Genomic DNA, 21315 nt, shown 5'->3' on the forward strand with positions numbered 1-21315 from the left:
TTTACCTTCCTGACTATGGTTACTACCTTGTTTTATATTTCTTTTTAATTTTATTTGCAAAAGACAGCAAAATATATACTCCCTCTATTATAATTTATGTGATGTTTTTCGCTTTCCGAGATTCAAACTGCATGAATTTTGACTAATATTTTAAAATGTATTTTTTCACCAAATTGATATGAGAAAAGATGCAACTTATAGTATTTTTCATGTAGTTTTCAAATATATAAATTTTAATCTTAAATATTAAGTTAATCTAATCAAATTTAGCTTTAAAATTTAATCAAATTGACTATTGAAAAACGAAAATATCACATAAATTGGGTTTGACGGAGTAAATACTAAAGATACTTATATAGTTTAGCGAAAAATCCCTTCTTTTATTTCTTGGATGGAGTGCCACGTGGCTATGAAAAGACCAACAGTAACAGGCAATTGAAGCGGACAAAGTTTTTTCACAAAGGGCTATCATTTCGTTAAAAAAATTTATGCTCAAATGTATTTCATTACACCTTAGCGATAGATTAGCAACTAGAGATCGCCATTTTTCATGATCTAAAACTGGTTTAATTAATTTTCACGTAGCTTGTGATTCCAAGAAATTAACAACTAACTCTGTGACTAATTAACTTACACAAGTGATCACCTCAGCGTTACAGCTTCATTCTGCATATCGCTTTACAAATATTTCGTTTAGTTTCTTGATTTGTTCATAATTAATATATCATTTGTTTGAGAAAGAAGGCAGAAGAAGAATTTATTAAAAAATGCAGGAGCATATGATGCCTTCATCACCATCAACACCTACTCGAATTCGGCGTAGACGGACGCAGGAGGTGGTATAGCAACTTCTTTGATTTTTTCTTTACACAAATAGCAGACAGATTTACTGTTTACTTTACTAGCCGGTATGCGTAGATTATACCATTTATTATACATACTTATACGCATATTGTACATATATTATACATTTGCCGGCTATGTTTGATTTAGGTGGTTGAGTGGGCGACTATTTACGTTAATTCTTCAAAAAAGAAAAAAAGTGACTAATCAAAAGAACAAGAAGAGAAGCAATTAAAATGTGAGAGCTTATTTTAAGGGACACTGAGTGTCTTAACTTATCATCGTGGTTTTAGGAGGTACTGATTGTACATATCTGGATTGCTTGTAAGTTGTAGCTCTGCTGATAAATTTAGATGCTAAAAACTCAACAATGTTGCAATAGTAGCCTTAAAATGTTGCTTTTGATGAATCTTCCACAACTAAGATTTGCCAATTGTCTTCCTTTTGCACTCCGTGTTAAGTGTCCTTTAACTGAAGGCAACATATTGCTAAAATTTGTTAGTATATGATAGTATAGCTAAATTGATCTCATTATGATTACCACTGCTAAGCTAAATGCCCTGCTTATGTTACCTTCTGTTTCTTTTTCGTTTTCCCATAAATCTTATTGGCGAGGAGATATGAATTAGATTTGGGAGGCCACTACTGATTTAATCTAATAAGCTGATTAGATGGAAGATCATGACTTTTACTCTGCTATGTTTTTGTGGTTATTTAATTTGGTTAGAGAAGTTGATCGCGGTTCTTGCATTTCAGATATTTCCCGTGCTAAGCAAATTAGATGATCAAAACAAATATAGAACTATGTGGATTCGCACGTATTCTTCTCTATGGATGCTTATAGGCATCATCATCATACTATACTTGGGTCATCTGTATATTTGTGCAATGGTCGTTGTCATCCAAATCATCATGACCTCCGAGCTGTTCAATCTACTTAGACGAACGGATGAAGAAAGGTGTCTACCTGGATTTAGGCTACTAAATTGGTAAGAATTCCCCTGTTCTTAATTAACTATGATTTTGACAACTCAAATATAACTAGAGAGTATGCATTTTATATTGTACGATCAGGTACTTTTTCTTCACGGGCATGTTGTTTGTATATGGACGCATACTAAGCCAACAGCTTGTGAATACTGCAACTATAGATCAATTCTCCCATAAGCTAGTAAGCAAGGTCATAATGTATCAGATGTTCTTTTGCTATTTTCTTTATATTGCAGGTTTGTTCATCTTCCTAAAACAGTTCGATATAATAAATTTTGATTTCTACAATCTGCCTTTTATAGCCTTGTAATTTCACTCATCACTTGGGATAACAAATTTCTTTGATACCTATTCTTTATCACAAGCTTTTTAGCGGGTTATATGATGCTCATTTGTATTTGTAGGACTTGTTTGGTTCATACTAACGTTAAAGAAGAAGACGTACAAGTATCAATTTGGTCAGTATGCATGGACGCACATGATTCTATTTGTGGTCTTCACTCAATCCTCTTTTACTGTTGCCAACATATTTGAAGGCATTTTCTGGTAATAAACTCAGGAAGTCGATATGTGATGATATACAAATTGTTTACTCCTGTTTATGCATTAACTAAATGCTCCTTTGGTTTATATCAATTGAAAAAGATGCATGAACTATCAATTTTTTTGGTAGAGATATGTTAATTATCGTGGAATTTGATTGTTTTGTTTACTGTAGAGTGCATAAACATTTAATTCAACTGTTGCAGGTTCCTTCTTCCAGCATCACTTATAGCTATGAACGATGTAGCAGCTTATTTCTTCGGTTTTTTCTTTGGTAAGACGCCTTTAATCAAGCTGTCTCCAAAGAAGACATGGGAAGGCTTCATTGGAGCATCTATTGCCACCATGATAACAGCTTTCTTGGTCAGTGCCACCTTTTCAGGACTTCCAAATGCTTTTTTTTTTTTGGCCAACTGATAATTTTTCTTACACTTGGTCGAGGTGGAAGTAGTTTTTGTCATTATATCCAAGACTCGAGGCCTGTTTGCCAAGCTTATGCGTAGTGAAAAGTGATTAATTTAGAGAGTTGAGGTGTTTGACCAAGCGTTCGGGAAAAAACAGTAGCAGCAGTTGTTTTTTAGAACCTGAAAAAAAATTAGGTTTTCCCAGAAGCACTTTTGGAACCTTGGCCGCACAAATTGATGTTCTAATATTGACAAAAGTATTTTTCAATTTGATTAGTCAAGCACTTTTGGAACCTTGGCCGCACAAATTGATGTTCTAATATTGACAAAAGTGTTTTTCAATTTGATTAGTCAAACTGCTAATCTCCCAAAGTAGTTTCCGAAAAGCACTTCTGTCAAAAAAAATACTATTTCAAAGAAAGCAGATTCTGGAAGCTTGGCCAAACAGGCTATTGGTAACGGACGCAGGACTTAGCTTGTTCTGTTCTTGTTCCACTGCTTTTAGTTGTTGTATATACTTGCTTAAATCCAGGTATTTTGATTCTTTAAGCTTCTATGCTAGGTAGTTGACTTCTCATGAGATTAAAAATGTTTATATCTATTCATTTGGTTGTATCGCATGTGTTTAGGTGGTGTTTGGCTTGCTGCTTGATCTTCCCTCCTCTTTCTACAAAGTGCATACACAGAATTTTTAATGTAAACTACTCTAACAAAATGTGAGTTTTGTAGAATTGAAATTTTCAGCTTCTATGCAGTTTGCAAATGTCCTCGGACGTTTCCAATGGTTGACATGTCCAAGAAAGGTGAGATATTTTATCTATCAAGTTAAAGAAAGATATCGAGTACAATTCTCGATGATCACTAATCTAAAAAAGTAAATACAGGATCTATCGACTGGTTGGCTTCAGTGTGATCCTGGTCCTCTATTCAAGCCAGAATACTATTCTATAGCTGGATCGCTTCGATGGGTGAGTCTGCATCACTAATTCCTTTCTGTAAAAATTATGAATTTTTTTTTCGATATTGTGGTATTTGGGCCTGCTTGCGTACGCCTCGACTGATTCAACAGGTACTGGGTACTTGCTATCTCCCACCAATAGCTTTGCTGGAATGTATATCAACTGAAGTTCCCTCTTTTACGAAAATTAAAATTACGAAACTAGGCCTCAGTCCCAGACAAGTTAGGGTCGCTATATGAATTGTCACGTCTGTTTCATTTAAGCTCAAGTGATGTCATCATCAGTTTTGTGAAAACACAATTCTACAAAATTGTACTGATAGTCCCTCATCTAGGACTAAGCAAATGTCATAAACTTCCTCAGCTAGCTCTCTACATTTAACTTGAAATTGCTCTGTTGCTTACAGAACTTACATACTCATTACTGTCATTTAGTGAAATCTTACAGTTACCTCTGAAGGAGATATCAATACTTCCAGTGCAATGGCATGCTTTATGCCTAGGTTTATTTGCATCTATAATCGCTCCGTTTGGAGGATTTTTTGCTAGTGGTTTCAAGAGAGCCTTTAATATCAAGGTCTGTACAGTTCTTTTTTGGAAATTGAATATTATCTTTGTACTTTTTAGTCACTTATTTCCTCCATTTACGTCGAATCGTCCAGGATTTTGGCTACTATATTCCTGGACACGGCGGTTTCACTGATAGAATGGATTGCCAGGTAAAATGTTTTGGTTCACCTTAAAATGTTTGCTAACATGATAAGAGAGTTGAAGCATTTACTTGATTGTTTTTGTGGACCCCAAATTACTTTCTCTAATTTGAAGGTCAAAAATGTGTAAGCTAAGGTAAGGCTGTGTTATGTATGTGCAGATGGTGATGGCAATATTTGTCTACATTTACTACCAGTCATTTGTTCCTCAAGACTACTCTGTTGACATGATTTTAGATCAGGTAAATAATTGATTCTATGATCAACAGCTGCTAATGATAAAAGAAGTAAACTAATGGAAGATCTTGAATACCCTGTGGATAATTTATCTATAACTGAATTCTCTGTCTATTGCAGATAGTAAGGAATCTCAACTTTGAGGATCAGAAAGCACTTTACTATAGGCTAGGCCAGATTTTTAGGCAGAGGCAGATGGAAAATTATTGAAGTGTTATCAATTTTGCACGAAGTATTTCTTATTGGTTGAGATCAGGGGTGTCCCTTTCTGCACAGTCTCTCTTCTTAAACTCTATTGTCCGAGAAAGTTTTGCACCGATTTACTGTGATTAGTATGCTTACTTGCCAAGATCAACCTTAAATAATATGGGGTGCCAGATACTGGCAGATACATAAATTGCTTAATCGCATAATCTAACAAGCACAAGTATATATATATTAAAAAAAAAAAGTAAAAAAAGTAAAAAAACAAAAAAACAAAAAAAATTAAAAAAAAAAAACAAAAAAAACCAAGCATAAGTACGCTCAGACTAGGTAAAAGGAAGGTTTGAATTAATAATGAATCGGTGCAAATGTATACAAATAAACAGCTTTGGATTGCCTCTCAAAATACATGTATTTTCAGTTCACCAACTTTAAAACGGTGACTTTTTAGAATGCAATATGGAAATCAGGACGATTCATCATCCTGGAAATTGCATCCGTTCAAAAAAGATGCTCGGATTTTGAGAAGCTCCTTCAACCCAACCCAACTATCGGGCAGCACTGTAAGTTTGAAACTCGCTTGAAGCATTTCGCCGCATCAGTTGCCGATATTGTTTGATCATTTGGTCACAGAGTTCTCAGAAGCATCAAAATAAGTCAAAATTTATCCCTTCTTTGAAGATTGAACATCTATGTCTTTTCACCTAGTTATGTACTGAATCTCTGCATTTTCCCTTAGCCATTCAAGTACTTTAGCCCCTTCAAGTACCTCTTGTACCTAGTTAATAGTCAAGCGCCATCAGACTATGCAATTTTCTTAATATGGAGAACCAACATAAGACTTGCTTAAACTTGTGTACTTTTTGTTAAAATAGTTTCCGTGTCCCTATTATGATTAAATCGCTTGAGATTCTGTAGTCAACAATATTTAACAGGTAATTGTCAGATGATTCAGTTAAGTTCCAACCTGTTGCTTAACTCGGTCCTCATCGTACTCCTGTTGATGCTGTTGGAATTCTTGAATTGAGTTTTGAACCTCCTTCACTAACTCCTCTGTTGAAAACTGCAAAGTCCAGGAAATGACTAATGAACAGTAAACCTAGTAGTAATAGTTTTTAGAAACTTTAAAGGGCCAAATAGAAGAAAATACTAAAGCATTAAAATTAGCAAAAAAATGATTAAGGATATTTTGATAGGTGGATAATATATCACATAAAGAATGTACCTGCAAATTTTCACGTGTAAATATGTCACCGACAGCTAAATTTTGCTTTACGATACTTGTTATATTTTCTTTTTGTGTTTCAAGGAACTCATTCACGGCCCTTGGGCTTGATAACGATGCCAGCTGCTGTTCGTTCAGTTTCATATTTGCCTAAACAAAGATAATAATTTAGATCAGAGCATGCATAGAAGTCTATAAATGGACAGACAACTGATTGGTCAATGCGGATCTGACCTGCAATTGTAAAAGTTGAGCTCCATAGAGTTCTCTCCCTTGCTCTTGGAAGAGAGATTGAGGAATTTCAACATCAACCATCTAGAGAATAAGAGACAATGTCATAAACTCAGACTAAAAAAGGTTAATTAACAATAATCTAATACATGTAGGTTGGGGTGACAAAATTAGTCCATGAAGCCCAAATTTGGGCTGGTCATTGACCTGCCCATTTATTAGCTCAGCCTATGTCAGCCCATCAAAAAATTAGGCAGATATGTATCCCAAATTGACCCATGGTAGGGATTTAGTAACTTAGTTGGTTGGCTACCTGAACTTTCACCTTGTTGGTGAGGGTTCGAATCCCCACATTATAATCGCCTCCCCCATTTCCCCTTCGCCTACCCCCTTTGTAATTTAAAAAAAAATAAAAAAGTTGACCCGTGAGTAATCTTGTCAAAATATTTTGAAAAAGATACTGTTTCTTATTTGATAGTTATATATAGCCCTAAAAATGAAAAAAATAGTTTTATTAGGTACTAGAAATTTTATAAAAAAACAAACAAAGAAATTAAAACTTAATAAGAGTTGAGAGTTGGGCGGGTTGGGTTATAACCCACCTTTTAGCCCATTTAAGCCCAAGTTACTTTTGGGCGGGTCAATAAGCCGCCCATTTATTAACTCACCTTAGTTTGACCCGCCCAAATTCAGCCCAACCCGCTTGTGATTTGCAAGAATTGGCTGATGAGAAGAAACTTGCCAATCAAACAACACATGGGCCAGTACGGGTTGCACGTTTTTATTTGCTATATATATGCGACTGCTGAATAGTAGAAAGGAAATGTAAAGAAACCTTGTATAGCTGGTCAAGGATGGCATTATCAGTTGCTTGGTCTTTAGCTGCCTGTTCAACTTCGCGACATCTTTGTAGCAATGCTTGCTTGACCTGTAAATTATGTAACAGAAAATTTAATTTCCTCAACTATTATGTGATTCAGGAAAATAAATTTTTTTCCTGTAAGCCTCTGAACGTATGAGAAAAATAGTAGTTTTCACCTCCTCAATGGAGCTGCATCCTGGAAGAAGCTTTTCAGCAATCGAGTCATTCAACTCGGGCAAATCTCTGTAGAACAGTTCTTTACAATCAACCTGATGAAAAAAAACAGAAAGGAGGACTTAAATTAAGAAGCTTAATCGTACGTATTAATCATCTACAAACAGGTTTCTTCCCCCATCCACCTAATTCGACAAAAAAGTGAAAAACTTGAAGTGATCTCAGAAAAAAATCCCGACCAATCAGCCTTAAAGGTCGAGGAATTGCTTGGAAACACCAAGGGAAATCCTTATTCAGATGAGGGGAAAATGTCCCACAGCTAAGAGTTAAAAATTCAAAACTAGATTACAAATCGATTTCAAATGACCAGTAAGATTATGCAGTTCTTCTCTATAGTTACGGATTCATATGATTAGGGTGGCAAAATTAGCCCATGAAAACATGACCCCCCAAACCTGTACAAAGAATTGATCCATGAGAAACCTTGTCAAAATATTTTCAAAAAGACATTTTTCCATCTGATATGTTGTATGTAGTCATAACAAAGGAAAACATAGTTTGTTTAGGTACTTAAGAAATTATAAAAGAACAAACAAAGAAAATAAAACTTCGTAGAAATTGGGTGGGTTGGGTTATGACCCGCTTTTAGCCCATTTTAGCCCAACCCATTTATTAACTCAGCCGGTTTTGACCCGCCTATTTGTCACCCCTACATAAGACCAACCCCAGCTTGTCTTGGACTGAGGCGTTATTGCTGTTGTTGTTGTAGTAGTATTAGTAGCTGACAATAACATGGGGCAGCGAGACAGGGAATGCACCAAAGGAGAGAAGGAAATCTTGTCTAGAAGGAAAGTGAGATGATAGAATATTAAAGAAAACATTACTATTTACATGACATTGACTTCACTTGAATTCTTTTATCAAGTGGCATAGGAACTCACAGTGAATTGAGCATGAACACCACGAAGATCTTCTTGTTTCCATGAGTCTGGAAATACCAAAGGGAATGACTTTGTTTCACCACGTTTAATACCAATAATTGCATCACGAAAACCGGGAAGGACATTATCTCCCTCTTCTGTATCAAAATTGAAACCTGAACCATAGATACAGAATACAATCAGCTCAAACACTCAAGAGAAGCAACTTACGTAATCCAAAAGTTCGAGCAATTGGAACTTGAAAAACTTCAGTCATATAATTCACAGAAGAAAGTAAAAACCTACTTGGTAGACAGCAATTTGATTACAAATAATTTATCAAAGAAATACTAGACCTTTACTCTCTGCAGCTGGTATGCTTTTAGCATCTGATCCATCCTGCTCAATCGAAGTTGCTGTTACGTCAATCACTGCAACATCACCAACCTGGAATTTTTTTGGACACTCATGGTAAACAAATATTATGCATAAAAGAAAATCCGTCTCAATTGCTTATGTTTGTCTCTGGACTTTTTTTTTTTTTTTGAACAGTTAACATTTATGTTTATCTCTGGACTTTAACCTCCAAAGTTTACGCCAAATGCACAGAAATTGGACAAAGCAACACCGATATGATCAATACTTTGTAATTGAGTATGCTAGGAAGAAGAAACAACTTTTATTGAATATATTCTTGTAAACAGTATTATCTGAGGACTGGGATACCTGTAAACCCCTGTCAGTAACAATTTTCAATGCACCGAGAGACTTGTGGCGCTTTATAAACTCTTTTTCTGAAACTCGCTGAGCATCCATATCACTGTCAAGCTCAACAACCACCTTAAGATTCTTGTATGCATCGTCAGGTTTCCACTTGATTTCAGGAGCCACATCAACAACCACATCATACCTATAACCATCAGTAATAACAGGTCAAGAACTGCCTCCCTTTTCATGGCAATAGGCCACAGCATATACGATTTTGTCAAGTTGACCAGAATCTGAAAGTGACATATCTTCCCAAAGGCTGTAGATACTGTACTAATATTTAACTAGATCAAACTCTTCTCAACTTTCAATTTTAAAGAAGTGTTTCATAGGAACTAGCAACTCTATCACCTGGGCAGTTTTGGTCCTTTAAGTTTGTCAAAAGTGAGCAATTTGGCCTCTGTAAGATATTTACCGAACTGTGACAAAAGAAGATGATTTAACCAGAAACACCAGAAATTTTCATCAAAATACCAGAAGCTGCAACATAAACAACTGCACCAGGCACAAAAATAGATAAAAAATAACAGAAGTTGCACCTCGAAAAGTTAGACTAGACTCTAGAAATATACCAAAAATAATATGAACTGCAAAAATTATACTTTCAAATGTGTGTTTCCCATTAAATATTTTTTATTTTCACAGTTTTGGTTAAATTTAGTAATCTTTGGTAAGTATCATACGGAGATCAAAAGTGCTCACTTTAAGCAAACTTAAAAGGACCAAAACTGCTTAGGTGCTACTTAAGGGACTACTTCGAACCTACCATCAAAGATAAGGGACCAATTTTGTCATTTTATCAACTCTAGATCAAGAAACACTCAATTTTAGCAGAAAAAATCAGTAGCTGTGGAAAATAAAGTTACCAACTATTTCCACTTTTGAGTGTTTAACAAACCTCAAGGTATTCGTAGACAGGTAAGTCTTTTCCATGTCCTCAAATTTGGTCACAATGCGGATAGAGTCTTCAAACGCCTTTCCAGTAACCTACAGTTTAACAGCATGCATGCATCAAAGTTAGCAAACAAAAAAAGTCGAAAGCTCATTAGAACAATGTAATTTCCCTATAATTACTAATAAGCAATCAAATATTTGCAAAGCAAGATGCAAAAAATACTTCCTAGAACTGCCAAAACTCTATTCACTGACACTACTTTGGCCCGGCATTCTATTTATTCCTGATTCCAACATTGATGAGAAGCTTAAACTAATACAAGATTAATAAATGGTAAAAATAGCATGACGCACCGAAGACATGGCATGTGGAAGTGTTCTTTTCAGAATAGCTTCAACTGCAGCTTTTTGAACATTTTGCTTCCCGATAAAGCCAAGGAGGATATCTTCTGGAACATTCTTCCCAGGACGAAATCCAGGAACCTGAACATGTAAATCAAATAGTATATGACCAAATACTTCAATTCCTTTCAATAACAGCTGTAAATTAGAATTTAGAGATGGAACAGATTCAAAGGAAGGCACTTTGCTAGTATTTAACATGGAATTCTAAATCATACTCAGTAAATGATATGGATCATGGAAAATAAGAATTGATATCCAGTATAAGATGAAAATTTTCAAAACATATGTAACAACATTCATGAACAATCATAAGGTCATAGTCTTCTCCTCAAGGCAATAAATTAGCTTCAAAATAGAGTGTGGCACCCAACTCGTAGGCAATAGTAATAAATTAGAAAAGGTTCTCGTCTAGCACCTTTGAACGTTTCATGAACTCTTTTATGATACTTCTATAGCAATCCTCGCATACAACAGTTGGAATTTCTACAGTCAACCTGACCTGCGGAAAAGGAAATAATTGAAGTTATATGATGGACGTGATAATGACACTCTTCATTTGAGAAATTAAAGCAAAGAAACATATGACCGTTCAATCCTTTGGATACTTCATTACTATAGATAGGATCAAGCTAAACTCTTATTCCCAAATTTGACTTTTTCTGGATGTACTGGGAGCACTTTGTAATGGATCCATAATCCATTTTTAACTATAGGAATGCATTTTATACTTTTTTTAGTTATCATACATTCAATTTGCAACAGAAGACAAAAATCAGGAAATTCTGAGTCTTCAGACTCTTTAACTATTGCCAATAGCTACTGTTTGAATTTGATGAAGATAAAACCTGCCAATTTTGCAGGAAAGATACAAAGACCTAGCAAGTAGCTGACAAATATGCAAACAAAAGTTCATTCAGAAAGAATACCAATAATGCACAAGATAAGAATCCAATACAAATTTGAAGTTGAAAAAAGAAAATAAAGAAACTTGTCTATAGGCTCGAAAGTTGTTACTATCTTATTCCCAATTCATGTGACACTTTTGGCTTATCAAGAGTCAAATTGATTAATCTTCGAATCTAAATTAAATTATATCAACTCAATATATTAAAACTAATATTTAAATATACAAAGATTATATGAAAAGTACTATATAAGTTGCAATTCTTCTCAAGTACATTTTAAAATGGTTTGTCAAAGTTCATATTTTCTGACTCTCCACAAGGGAAAACTGACACGAACAGAGTGAGTACAAAAAATCAAACCTTTGTGAAGAGTTTGAAAAAGAAAGCAAAAAAGGACCTAGAAAGAGAACAAATGGCTTACCCTTGTAGGGCGGAGCTAGGATTTGAACCTTATGGGTTCGGAATTCTAGTTCTTTTAACTCACTGAATTCTAAATTACTCTGTAATAATTTATACAAATTCAATGGTTTAAGACATATATATATTTATACATATTCAATGGATTTCTTAAGACATATATAGGCTATGAACCAAGCTACTGACTTAGGCCAAACCCATAAGCATATTCTAGTTCCACCAATGCTGAGTTGTCACTAAGTTAGAAAACTATCACGAAAAATCAAACCTTTGTGAAGAATTAAAACATGGGGTTGAAAAAAGAAAGCAAAAATAAAAAAGATCCAATAACAAAAACAAATTAGCTTACTCTGGAATTGGGTTCTTGGGTTTCAGTAACATGAATATCAGCTGGAAGTTTATCTTCAACTGTATCAACAACACCTGTTGCTGCTGCTGACACTACAAATCTAGCTGAAGATAATTGGTGCAATGAAACTTGTTGTTGAAGAAATTGGCGGGAAGATGAATTGTTTTTTTGTTTGAGCAATAATTTATCATTGGATTGAAAGAATTGTGCTTTTGTATTGATAGATTGTGAAGGATTTGATGGAAATGAGAGAATTGAGGGATTGAATTGGATGGAAATCGGAGTTGCCATTTTTTTTTTCAGTTCTGAGATAAAATAAAATGCAGAACTGAATACTGATGATGATGTACTTGAAGATAACACTCCCTGTCTCCTATGAAGCAATTTCCAAAGTAGGATAAGGTGAGAGTAAAAAAGTATAGTCCTATCTTTTATTTAAAATGTATGACATTACATTTTCATGAGAAGTACTTAAATCACATTGTTTCTCAATTAAAAAAAAACTCTAAATTAGTTGAAAAGAACAGTAATAGAAAAACTATTTGACTTGCCTAAAACCGGCTTAGTGGTCAAGGAATTGATCCAGAATTATGAGATTTCAGATTCAAATTTAAATAAAAAAAATATACTTTTTTTAAACTTTGCTAGATACAATTATTTGATACCTATACCGGCAGACAAAAAATATTTAATATATTAATTAAAGTACGACTATTCTGGGGACACCAAGGTTATAAAAAAAAAAATGGGAGTTGGAAGGTTGTAACTTGTACTAACTTCACATTATATCATATGTGCAAATTTTCAACCAATTTAGTTTTTATAAGCAAACTTAAACTACCTAAAAAGCTAATTATATATAAGTGCTCACAGTTTGTTTAATTACGTAATTAAAAGAAATAAGAAAAGTAAATTTTACACTCTTTAATAAGTGTAAATAAATTTTGATAAGCAGTGGCAGATTTAAGATTTTCACTGAGATGGAATCACTTAAGATAACCTTTTGAGTTTGTTTCGGATATTCAAAACTTACATATGTGTAGCATAGAATATCCACCTTATATATATACACACTGTAATTTTTTGCCACACTTGTCTAAATCCGCCCCTGATCATAAGCCTCTCATTTTGTATTTTTGTTATATCCCGCATTTTGTACATTCGGATAATTCAAGATAATTGCGGGAAGTTAAGAGCAAGACTATATTTTTTATCTTGTTTAACACACAAGTTGCTTATGAAAATTTTGATGTGGAAATATTAAGAATGACTAGGGGTAAAAAGGGAAATTCGCAAGATGACTCATAGAAATACGGAGGAAAGCTAAGGGCAAATTCGGAATTTGGAAAAAAAAATTATGAATTGCAAGACAAAATACAAAATAATAGTCTTGCACAAAAAGGCCAAGTGGGCCGTGCAACATGGAATGGGCTTAGGCCCACATGGAGGTTTAATAAATAAGACCAAAAGAAGACCAATTCATCATGTTTTTCATCTTCACTTAAGAAGACTCAAGAAGCTTGAGGAAGACCAAAAAAATAAAGGGCCATTCGACCAAGAAGAGCAAAAATTGGAGCCTTCAATTTTGATCCAAAAAAATATTTTCTGCTAGTATTCCCACTAATTTGAAGGTCCTCTTTAACGTGGTATAATTGTTAGAGCAAGAAGACCTCTCTTTGTTGCAAGTTCATAATCATAGCCAAGTGAGAAGTTGAGGAAAAAAGGTAAGAATTAATCTTCTTTTATATGTTATGGATGATTGTGTATGTTGTAGTATGTAGAAAATGGGTGAAATTCATGAAAATATGAATATAGGTTGTGGCCGTGTATATGGGTGCTATGTAGAAATGATGAACCAATTATTTTACTTAGTGTTTTGGTTGTTGTTGTCATGAGTTCTATGATGAGAATGAAAGTTTAATGATTCTAGTGAAGTTGTAATGGTTGGAGAGTTGTTTTAGAAGTTAATGTGATTTGAATATAGTCTTCTTGTATATATGGAAAAATAATGTTGTTAGTGTGTGAATTGTTGGTGTAGTTCATGAATTGGAAAGGAGAAAATGTGTTGTTGTTGTTGCATTTGGAAAGTTTCGGGTGGAATGGAGTATTAGTTAGATTGTTTGGATATTATGCGGATTGCTTGAAGTGTTCTTGAATATTGTTTAAATGGTTTCGGATTAGTACTTGAATATGTGGGCAATTATGAATTGAACATAAATGAAACGCCGTCGAAGTTTGTAGAAAGAAGTTGCTAATGATAGTATGCGTTTTGAATGGATTGTGGATATTGTTAGAATAATTGTTGGTGTTGTTGTTGACAATTTGGCCGAGTTAAATTCTCGGATTTGTTGTTGTATTTTTGGCCGAGTTGAATTCTCGGGGTTGTTGTATTCACAGGGGAAATGCTACCGAAATTTCTGTAAATAAAGTGTTGGTAGAATTGGACTCTTAAGTATTATGGCTAATGTTTGGTATGTATGAATATTGTTGTAGATCTTGCGAAGCCAAAGACTTAAGTTCGGATTAGCGTAGAAAGCGGGCAAGGTATGTAAGGCTTACCCTTTCTTTCTTTTGGCATGATCTTTGTGAGACCAACATGACAAAGTATATGTATGATTTCAAAGAAACTCCTGTTCTTAGAGCCACTAGGATGGCTAACGTTCTTGATTTCCATAAGCTGTTTCATATGGTTTTGATGCCTACCTATGATGTCCGAAGATCTAGTTGATATGTTTCCGAATGACATTCGAGAGATAATTGATATGACTAATGTCTTAGTTTTCAAATGATAGCACGATTGATTATTCCATCGAGTCTTTGATACATTTTGATACGTACATATGGTTCCAAAAGCTCTATCTGATTTGATCCATAGCGATATTCGAAAGGTACCTAACATGATTGTTGCTTTGATATTCCAAAAATGGCTTCTGAAACGTTCGTAGAAGGTTCTGTACTTCAAACGCCCATAACTTTCTTACACTAAGTCGGATTGACCCGAAACTTGTTTCTGAGCCTTCAGGTGTCGGTAAGTGTACTTGTCCATCGAGTCTCAGAATTGACTTATATGCATATGGCTTCTCACTACTCTGCTCGTGCGCACTATTGTTATATCGTTCGCCGAGTCTCGGGCCGGTTATGTCGTTGTGCGCACTATGTTAAACTCGGCACTAATATGTTATGTTATAATATATATGTATGGATCGGGCTGCACGTTCCGCAACAGTATAATATATGTATGGATCGGGTTGCACTTCCGCAACAGTATAATATATGTATGGATCGGGCTGCACGTTCCGCATCAGTATAATATATGTATGGATCGGGCTGCACGTTCCGCAGCAGTATGTTATATATATGGATCGGGCTGCACGTTCCGCAGCAATATAATATATATATGGATCGGGTCGTACGTTCCTCGGCACTAATATGTTATATATGGATCGGGCCGTACGTTCCTCGGCACTAATATGTTATATATGGATCGGGCCGTACGTTCCTCGGCACTATCATATTACACATGGATCGGGTCGTACGTTCCTCGGCACTATCATATTACACATGGATCGGGCCGTACGTTCCTCGGCACTATCATATTACACATGGATCGGTTATATGTATATGTATATGATAACGTATGATGTCGGCACGCATGATCTGTGTTTGGAAAGTAAGTATTTTGGTACTCTGGATGATTTGCTCATTTTCGGTACTTTTTCTGACATATGACATCGGTATGCATGATTTACGTTCGAAAAATAAGCACCTTGGTATTCTGACTAATGTACTTACTTTTTGTACCGTTGTTCCGGTTATGTTTCTGTTTTCTGTATTCCATGCCTTACATACTTGGTACATATTCCGTACTGACCCCTTTTCTTCGGGTGCTGCGTTTCATGCCCGCAGGTATAGACGTGCATGTGAGTGGTCCGTCAGCTTAGGACATCCATTTTGTTATGTTGAAGAGCTCCCTCGTTCCGGAGCCCATACTTTTGGTACAGATCTTTCTTTTGTACATATTTACGTATACATGACTATGTAGGGGTACGGCGGGGCCCTGTCCCGTCATATGATTCTGTTGTCTTTGTTAGAGGCGTGTAGACATGTATGTGGGTCATGGGTCGTTATTGTTTGGTTATGTCTGTGTGATATGCTTCTTAAGCGACTCCATACGCTATGACAGCCTTAACGGCTCGTACGTGTGAATATGTATGTAAATATTTTGGGCGATATGTTTTACGACAGCCTGGGTGGCTTTTGTATAATATGTATGATATATGTGACCGCTTAAGGCGACATATGATCTTTGTAGCTGTATAAGTCAGTGTACGCCGATTCTGGTAAGTGAGTACGTTTGGGTGTCCAGCTCGGGCACTAGTTGCGGCCCATGGGGTTGGGTCGTGACAATTTTCCTCGCTTTAACTATATTTACATATCCACAATAACAACAACAACAAAAACAACATACCTAATGTAGGATGGTCACACATTTTATCCCTACCTCTGTGAAATAGAAAGATCGTTTTCGATAGATTCTTGGCTAAAAATGTCATAAAAGCATAATTGAGAGGAAAATAACAACAATAAAATTGTAAAATGAAGTAGCAGTATCTTTTAAAAAATACCTTTTTTATTTTGACAAGTATTATACCATTGAGTAATTTGAAAGGAAAAACTTAAACGACGTCGTTTCGCATGGTCAACACAAGTAACACAAAAATCTACAAAAACAAGCATCTATGTCCACTAACTCACAGTCTTTACATAACACAGCCAAGATTGTCCAAATTACAGAAGCAAAAAGGTAGTAGTTGTTGATTCACCATGGCTCGGGTAGCCTCTAGTTCCATTGGAATCCACAGGCCTATTCATTTTCGAACCCATCAAACTTTGCACTTTATGAAACCTTCCAATTATCAGCTGAAGAATATTCTCAAGTATCAAAGAATATACTGCCAACCCGACCCCAAAACAGGCGATTGTTGCCAACCAAACTCCGACCCATCTGAATATGCAGTAAAGGTTTAATCTTTTCACTTTCTTTATTGTTTTCATCAAACCCCTTAAGCTTTATTTGGATGTGTGAGTAGTGGACCAAAGGTTTGCAGCTTTGTCAAGTTAAAAATTATATCTTTTGTTTAGTGTGATTGAACAAGGAAGAAATTGAGCAACCCCTTTTATTAATGGACCTTTTTTGGGTCAAAAACTGTGTATTGAGGGCAGTGGCGGAACCATAATTTTTACTAACTGGATTCAAAATATAAAGACATAAACATACCAAGAAGCAAAGGGTATTTAATATCTACTATATATACGTAAAAAAATCATTTTCACTTTGGATATACAGTATATAGCTACATAGACTGAACGGGGGTGAGTTGAATACCTTTAGTCGAAAAATTATACTATGTATATATAAAATAATATTGTGTATAGAAGTAAAAGAATTACTTTCTATAGATATATATATTAATCTTGAGGGCCCTTAGTGAAATTCCTGGCTTCGCCACTGCAGTTAGCTCCGCCCTTTTTGAGGGAAGCGTTTATGAATAGTGTTGTTAATTGACCACTAAAGGAAAGAAAAAGATTTGTTGATTCACTTATTACTTCATGCAAAGGAAGAAATAGTGTTAACAATTCACAACCATACCTGCTTATATGTGAAACTCTCATCTTTCTTAAAGTTTCCTGTATAATCTGCTGCGCAAAAAGAAATAACTCAAGTCCTTTCATATCAACTTTGCAGCGTTTGAGGTTTTGTTGCTGAGATGAAACATTTATATAGAAAGTAAAGCTAGTAGTGCAATCTAATCTTCAAGTTGATATAGGTACATAAATTTGATGGCAATACTTTGGGTTAGGCTCTGATGGTTCAGATAAATGTCTGCTGTACAGGAGGAGTCGTCAACAGAGCCAAGTGTTGACACTGAGAGTAGTAAAGCTGAAGTCTCTGCTCCGTCTTCTGGTCCTGAATATCCAACCAGAGACTTTAATCGGCGGGTAGCCCTAGTGTCTGTCCTTGCAGCACTTGGACTTTTCTCTTCGCAAAGACTAGATTTAGGTATTCCTTCTTTGAAGGATATCACGGATGTAGCACTGCCGTATGAAGAGGTTAGTGTACAAGCATGACCATCGTTTCTTATGATAATTTGTTTTGTTGTGTTCATATGTTGGTAGGACCTGTAGATTTATGTATTCTACCATTGGATGGACTTGCAATTGGTGTTTTTTTCTCTTAAAGAGGATATATAGGAGTATTTTGCTTTTGGTTTAATTTAGGGAAAAGGGCCAAAATTGCCCTTGTACTTTAAGCCGAGGGGTTTTTCCTCCGCTACTAGTTGACCTGTTTTTTGCCCCTGCCCTTTCAGCTAATAGAATATATAAAAAAGAAATTCAAAAACTCTTACAGAAAAGGGCAAAAGTGTTTTATCCGTATAGTTTAGTGCCAAAATTGCTGCTAAACTATATGGAGAGAACACTTTTGCCCTTTCCCATATGATTTTTGAATTTTTTATTTTTTTAAGAATCCCTTAGCTGAAAGGGAAAAAATGCCACTTTTGGTAACGGCAGGGGCAAAAAACAGCCCAATTATTAACGGAGGGTAAAAGTGCCCCTCGGCATAAAGTACAGGGGCTATTTTGGCCCTTTTTCGTTTAATTTATAAGATATTGTTGAAGATTCTAGGAAGCTTATCACCAAATAAAGGTAATAGGTGATTTATTTGTACTGATGGAAATGTTTTGCTTCACATAGACAGTTACAAGGCGATAATAATATGAAATACCCAATAACTCTCTACTGGTGCCCATCTGAGTCAACTAGGGAAGGCACATATTAGATTTTGTGTTAAGAAACTCTGCAGATAGATAGTGGTTTCGTTAATGTGTCAGCAAGCTAATGATGAGAAAGAAAAATGATGGACATTGAGCTGGCCACGAGCTACCTTCTCTCGGATAAAATGATTTAATGTTTGATCCTAGAGTGAGAGACTGGATTTGATGAGATTCATAGTGCCCCAATGTTATCAGAAAAGTTTGTAGGTGGCCGATTAAGAGGGACATGAAGCTCACTTAACACTTTTTATATCAATTGAAATTCTGCGACTCCGGAAGCAAAGGACTATAGTCAGCTTCATACGCACTAGCCCTCGTTAAGCATTAACAGAAGTTCAGCTTTTTCTTTTTTGGATAAGTAAACAGAGCTGTGATTCTTATGTACTAATATAAAGTGACAGAGCGGGAATCTAGTCGCTTTTGTACTAGCCATGAGAGAGTGCCCTCCAGCATGAGGTTTATGCATGTAAATTAGAGCAAAAGTTAAGTCGGTCTTCTCAAGATTTTGCTTTTATGCTAAAGTAAATGTCGATAAGTACATAATTCAAATCAGATCAGAGGGATAATTAGTTCACACAGATAAGCACAACTACAAGTTAACTATATTGATAGTTATGACATAGCCTAGAGTACATCTCATGCTCCCACAATCATATGATTCATATCCTAACGCCCCGGTAATTGAATTGTCGGTCTTGTGATTTATTTTTGGAAGCTGGTATAATTGTTAGCTGATAACACTGAAGCTGTTTTCTCCTTTGCTTCATGCTACTTAGTTGACAGTACTCTATTTCTGCATAATCAGATAACTATCAAACCCCTACCCTAACCAAATAAATGTAAGCTAACCGATAGTCTTTTTTATTATGTCCTCTGAGTAGGCGTTTGGACATGCGATTTCATCTCATGAGATGAAATTATTAGATGAAATCAGTGTTTGGACATGCGATTTCATCTTTGATTTCATCTCATGAGATGAAATCCCAAATCATCCAAAAAGGTATGATTTGGGATTTGAAATCATGATTTCAAAAAATATAAATATAAAATTTGACCCACATGTTTATATTTTGTAAAAAAAGACCCATAAGTTGGTAGATATATTTACCAATCATGTTTACCAACCATAAGTTGGTAGATATATTGTTCTTATCATGTGGGAGGATTATATTAAAGAGTAGTTATTTTACTATTCATGTTAAATTTTCCTTTTTATTAAACTAAAGTTTGATCAATTGATGTTGTATTTTTTAGAAAGGCCTTCTAGTAACGTATTAATTTTATTATGAACTATGATTTACACATTTGGTAAGAGTGTATAAGAATTGGGAAAATTTTGATGATTTTCACAACTTGTGAGATTTTTATGTTTATAAAAAAAGCTGCAACTTAAGAAATTCAAATTGCATGTCCAAACATGATTTCATCTCATGAGATGAAATCATGTCCAAACGGCTCCTAAGTCATAGATATGTACATTATTGAGTCGTTTCAACTATAGTTTCTTTGTTATGGTTTCTGTTTCTATATTTGATTTTAAATTTGATCTCTTCCCATGCAGGCTCTTAACAATGGAAAGCCTACTGTTGTAGAATTCTATGCAGATTGGTGTGAAGTTTGTCGAGAATTAGCTCCAGATGTCTATAAAGTTGAACAACAGTACAAGTAAATCTTTTTGTTGTTATCGATCACTAATAATCCAACCTTTTTTCCTTTTACTATAATAGTATTATCTTTGAGTGAGATTTCCATTTTTCCAATAGTAAGTTAGCCATTCATGCTAAGAAATTCCATGCTGTTAATGCAGGGACCGCGTGAATTTTGTTATGTTGAATGTGGATAACACGAAGTGGGAACAAGAGCTTGATGAGTTTGGAGTTGAGGGTATTCCTCATTTTGCATTCCTGGATAAAAATGGAAATGAGGAAGGTAATGTTGTCGGCCGCCTTCCAAGAAAGTATTTGCTTGAGAATGTGGATGCCCTTGCACGAGGAGAAGAATCAATACCTTATGCTCGCGCTGTGGGACAATATACAAGTGCTGAAAATCGCAAGGTTCATCAAGTTTCTGATCCGAGAAGCCATGGTTAGAGCTCAGTCACACGGAGATATATTGCTCAAACTGTCATTAATTGTTGCAAGACTTGCATTTGCAAAGAGAAAGGGAGTAACAAAAACCACTCACTGGTTTGTAATTTTGGCATTATTTTTGTGCACTTCTTTGTATATAAGAATGTATGCGAGTACTGCATAACATTGTTGAGCAGCCAACTCTCACACAAAAATGCATCAAGTTTTGATATCAAATGGTACCAATAAGCAGAAGCTGAAAGTCTCTTTATTTTCACCAGAAGCTGAAAAATATTGCTCACTTTCATTCGAAGATCCGGTTTAGCAAACAGAAATCATCGGCGTCTTATGTGGGATAAGTTACATCCAAGTGA

The 21315-nt window shown here is 35.2% G+C and overlaps 3 protein-coding genes across 4 annotated transcripts; 2 read left to right on the forward strand and 1 right to left on the reverse strand.

Annotated features, from left to right (window-relative positions):
- The first annotated feature begins 507 nt into the window (after positions 1-507).
- LOC132617438 (phosphatidate cytidylyltransferase 3-like) lies at positions 508-4958 on the forward strand. Of its 2 annotated transcripts, none has more exons than XM_060332441.1 (11): positions 508-839; positions 1600-1832; positions 1918-2069; positions 2238-2379; positions 2583-2739; positions 3536-3583; positions 3665-3748; positions 4187-4315; positions 4401-4457; positions 4610-4690; positions 4806-4958. In XM_060332441.1, the coding sequence occupies exons 1-11, from the start codon at positions 768-770 to the stop codon at positions 4893-4895; spliced, it is 1245 nt and encodes a 414-aa protein (XP_060188424.1). In that variant the 5' UTR covers positions 508-767; the 3' UTR covers positions 4896-4958. The 2 variants fall into 2 exon arrangements, with proteins under 2 accessions (XP_060188424.1, XP_060188425.1); XM_060332442.1 differs by having other exon boundaries at positions 508-836.
- A 258-nt stretch (positions 4959-5216) lies between these two features.
- LOC132617437 (trigger factor-like protein TIG, Chloroplastic) lies at positions 5217-12464 on the reverse strand. The gene is made up of 13 exons (XM_060332440.1): positions 12040-12464; positions 10784-10867; positions 10318-10446; positions 9968-10056; positions 9028-9211; positions 8658-8748; positions 8323-8477; positions 7384-7476; positions 7181-7273; positions 6349-6429; positions 6115-6264; positions 5857-5952; positions 5217-5667 (listed from the first exon to the last, which is right to left on the reverse strand). The coding sequence occupies exons 1-13, from the start codon at positions 12328-12330 to the stop codon at positions 5590-5592; spliced, it is 1614 nt and encodes a 537-aa protein (XP_060188423.1). The 5' UTR covers positions 12331-12464; the 3' UTR covers positions 5217-5589.
- A 4313-nt stretch (positions 12465-16777) lies between these two features.
- Positions 16778-21211, forward strand: LOC132616583 (thioredoxin-like protein HCF164, chloroplastic). Its single transcript, XM_060331088.1, has 4 exons — positions 16778-17061; positions 17935-18150; positions 20434-20537; positions 20680-21211. The coding sequence occupies exons 1-4, from the start codon at positions 16864-16866 to the stop codon at positions 20960-20962; spliced, it is 801 nt and encodes a 266-aa protein (XP_060187071.1). The 5' UTR covers positions 16778-16863; the 3' UTR covers positions 20963-21211.
- Positions 21212-21315: the final 104 nt, after the last annotated feature.

Source organism: Lycium barbarum, chromosome 11 (genome assembly GCF_019175385.1).
Source record: "Lycium barbarum isolate Lr01 chromosome 11, ASM1917538v2, whole genome shotgun sequence".
Taxonomy (NCBI): Eukaryota; Viridiplantae; Streptophyta; class Magnoliopsida; order Solanales; family Solanaceae; genus Lycium; species Lycium barbarum.

Excerpts from the sequence above, each read along its gene's own strand:
- LOC132617438 (XM_060332441.1), top strand. The coding sequence starts at position 768 with ATGCAGGAGCATATGATGCCTTCATCACCATCAACACCTACTCGAATT. Across the intron at positions 2,740-3,535 it reads CCATGATAACAGCTTTCTTG|TTTGCAAATGTCCTCGGACG; the intron begins GTCAGTGCCACC and ends GCTTCTATGCAG. Across the intron at positions 4,458-4,609 it reads CTGATAGAATGGATTGCCAG|ATGGTGATGGCAATATTTGT; the intron begins GTAAAATGTTTT and ends ATGTATGTGCAG.
- LOC132617437 (XM_060332440.1), bottom strand. The coding sequence starts at position 12,330 with ATGGCAACTCCGATTTCCATCCAATTCAATCCCTCAATTCTCTCATTT. Across the intron at positions 10,868-12,039 it reads CCCAAGAACCCAATTCCAGA|GTCAGGTTGACTGTAGAAAT; the intron begins GTAAGCTAATTT and ends CCTTTTCCGCAG. Across the intron at positions 7,274-7,383 it reads GATGCAGCTCCATTGAGGAG|GTCAAGCAAGCATTGCTACA; the intron begins GTGAAAACTACT and ends CATAATTTACAG.
- LOC132616583 (XM_060331088.1), top strand. The coding sequence starts at position 16,864 with ATGGCTCGGGTAGCCTCTAGTTCCATTGGAATCCACAGGCCTATTCAT. Across the intron at positions 18,151-20,433 it reads TAGCACTGCCGTATGAAGAG|GCTCTTAACAATGGAAAGCC; the intron begins GTTAGTGTACAA and ends CTTCCCATGCAG. Across the intron at positions 20,538-20,679 it reads AAAGTTGAACAACAGTACAA|GGACCGCGTGAATTTTGTTA; the intron begins GTAAATCTTTTT and ends CTGTTAATGCAG.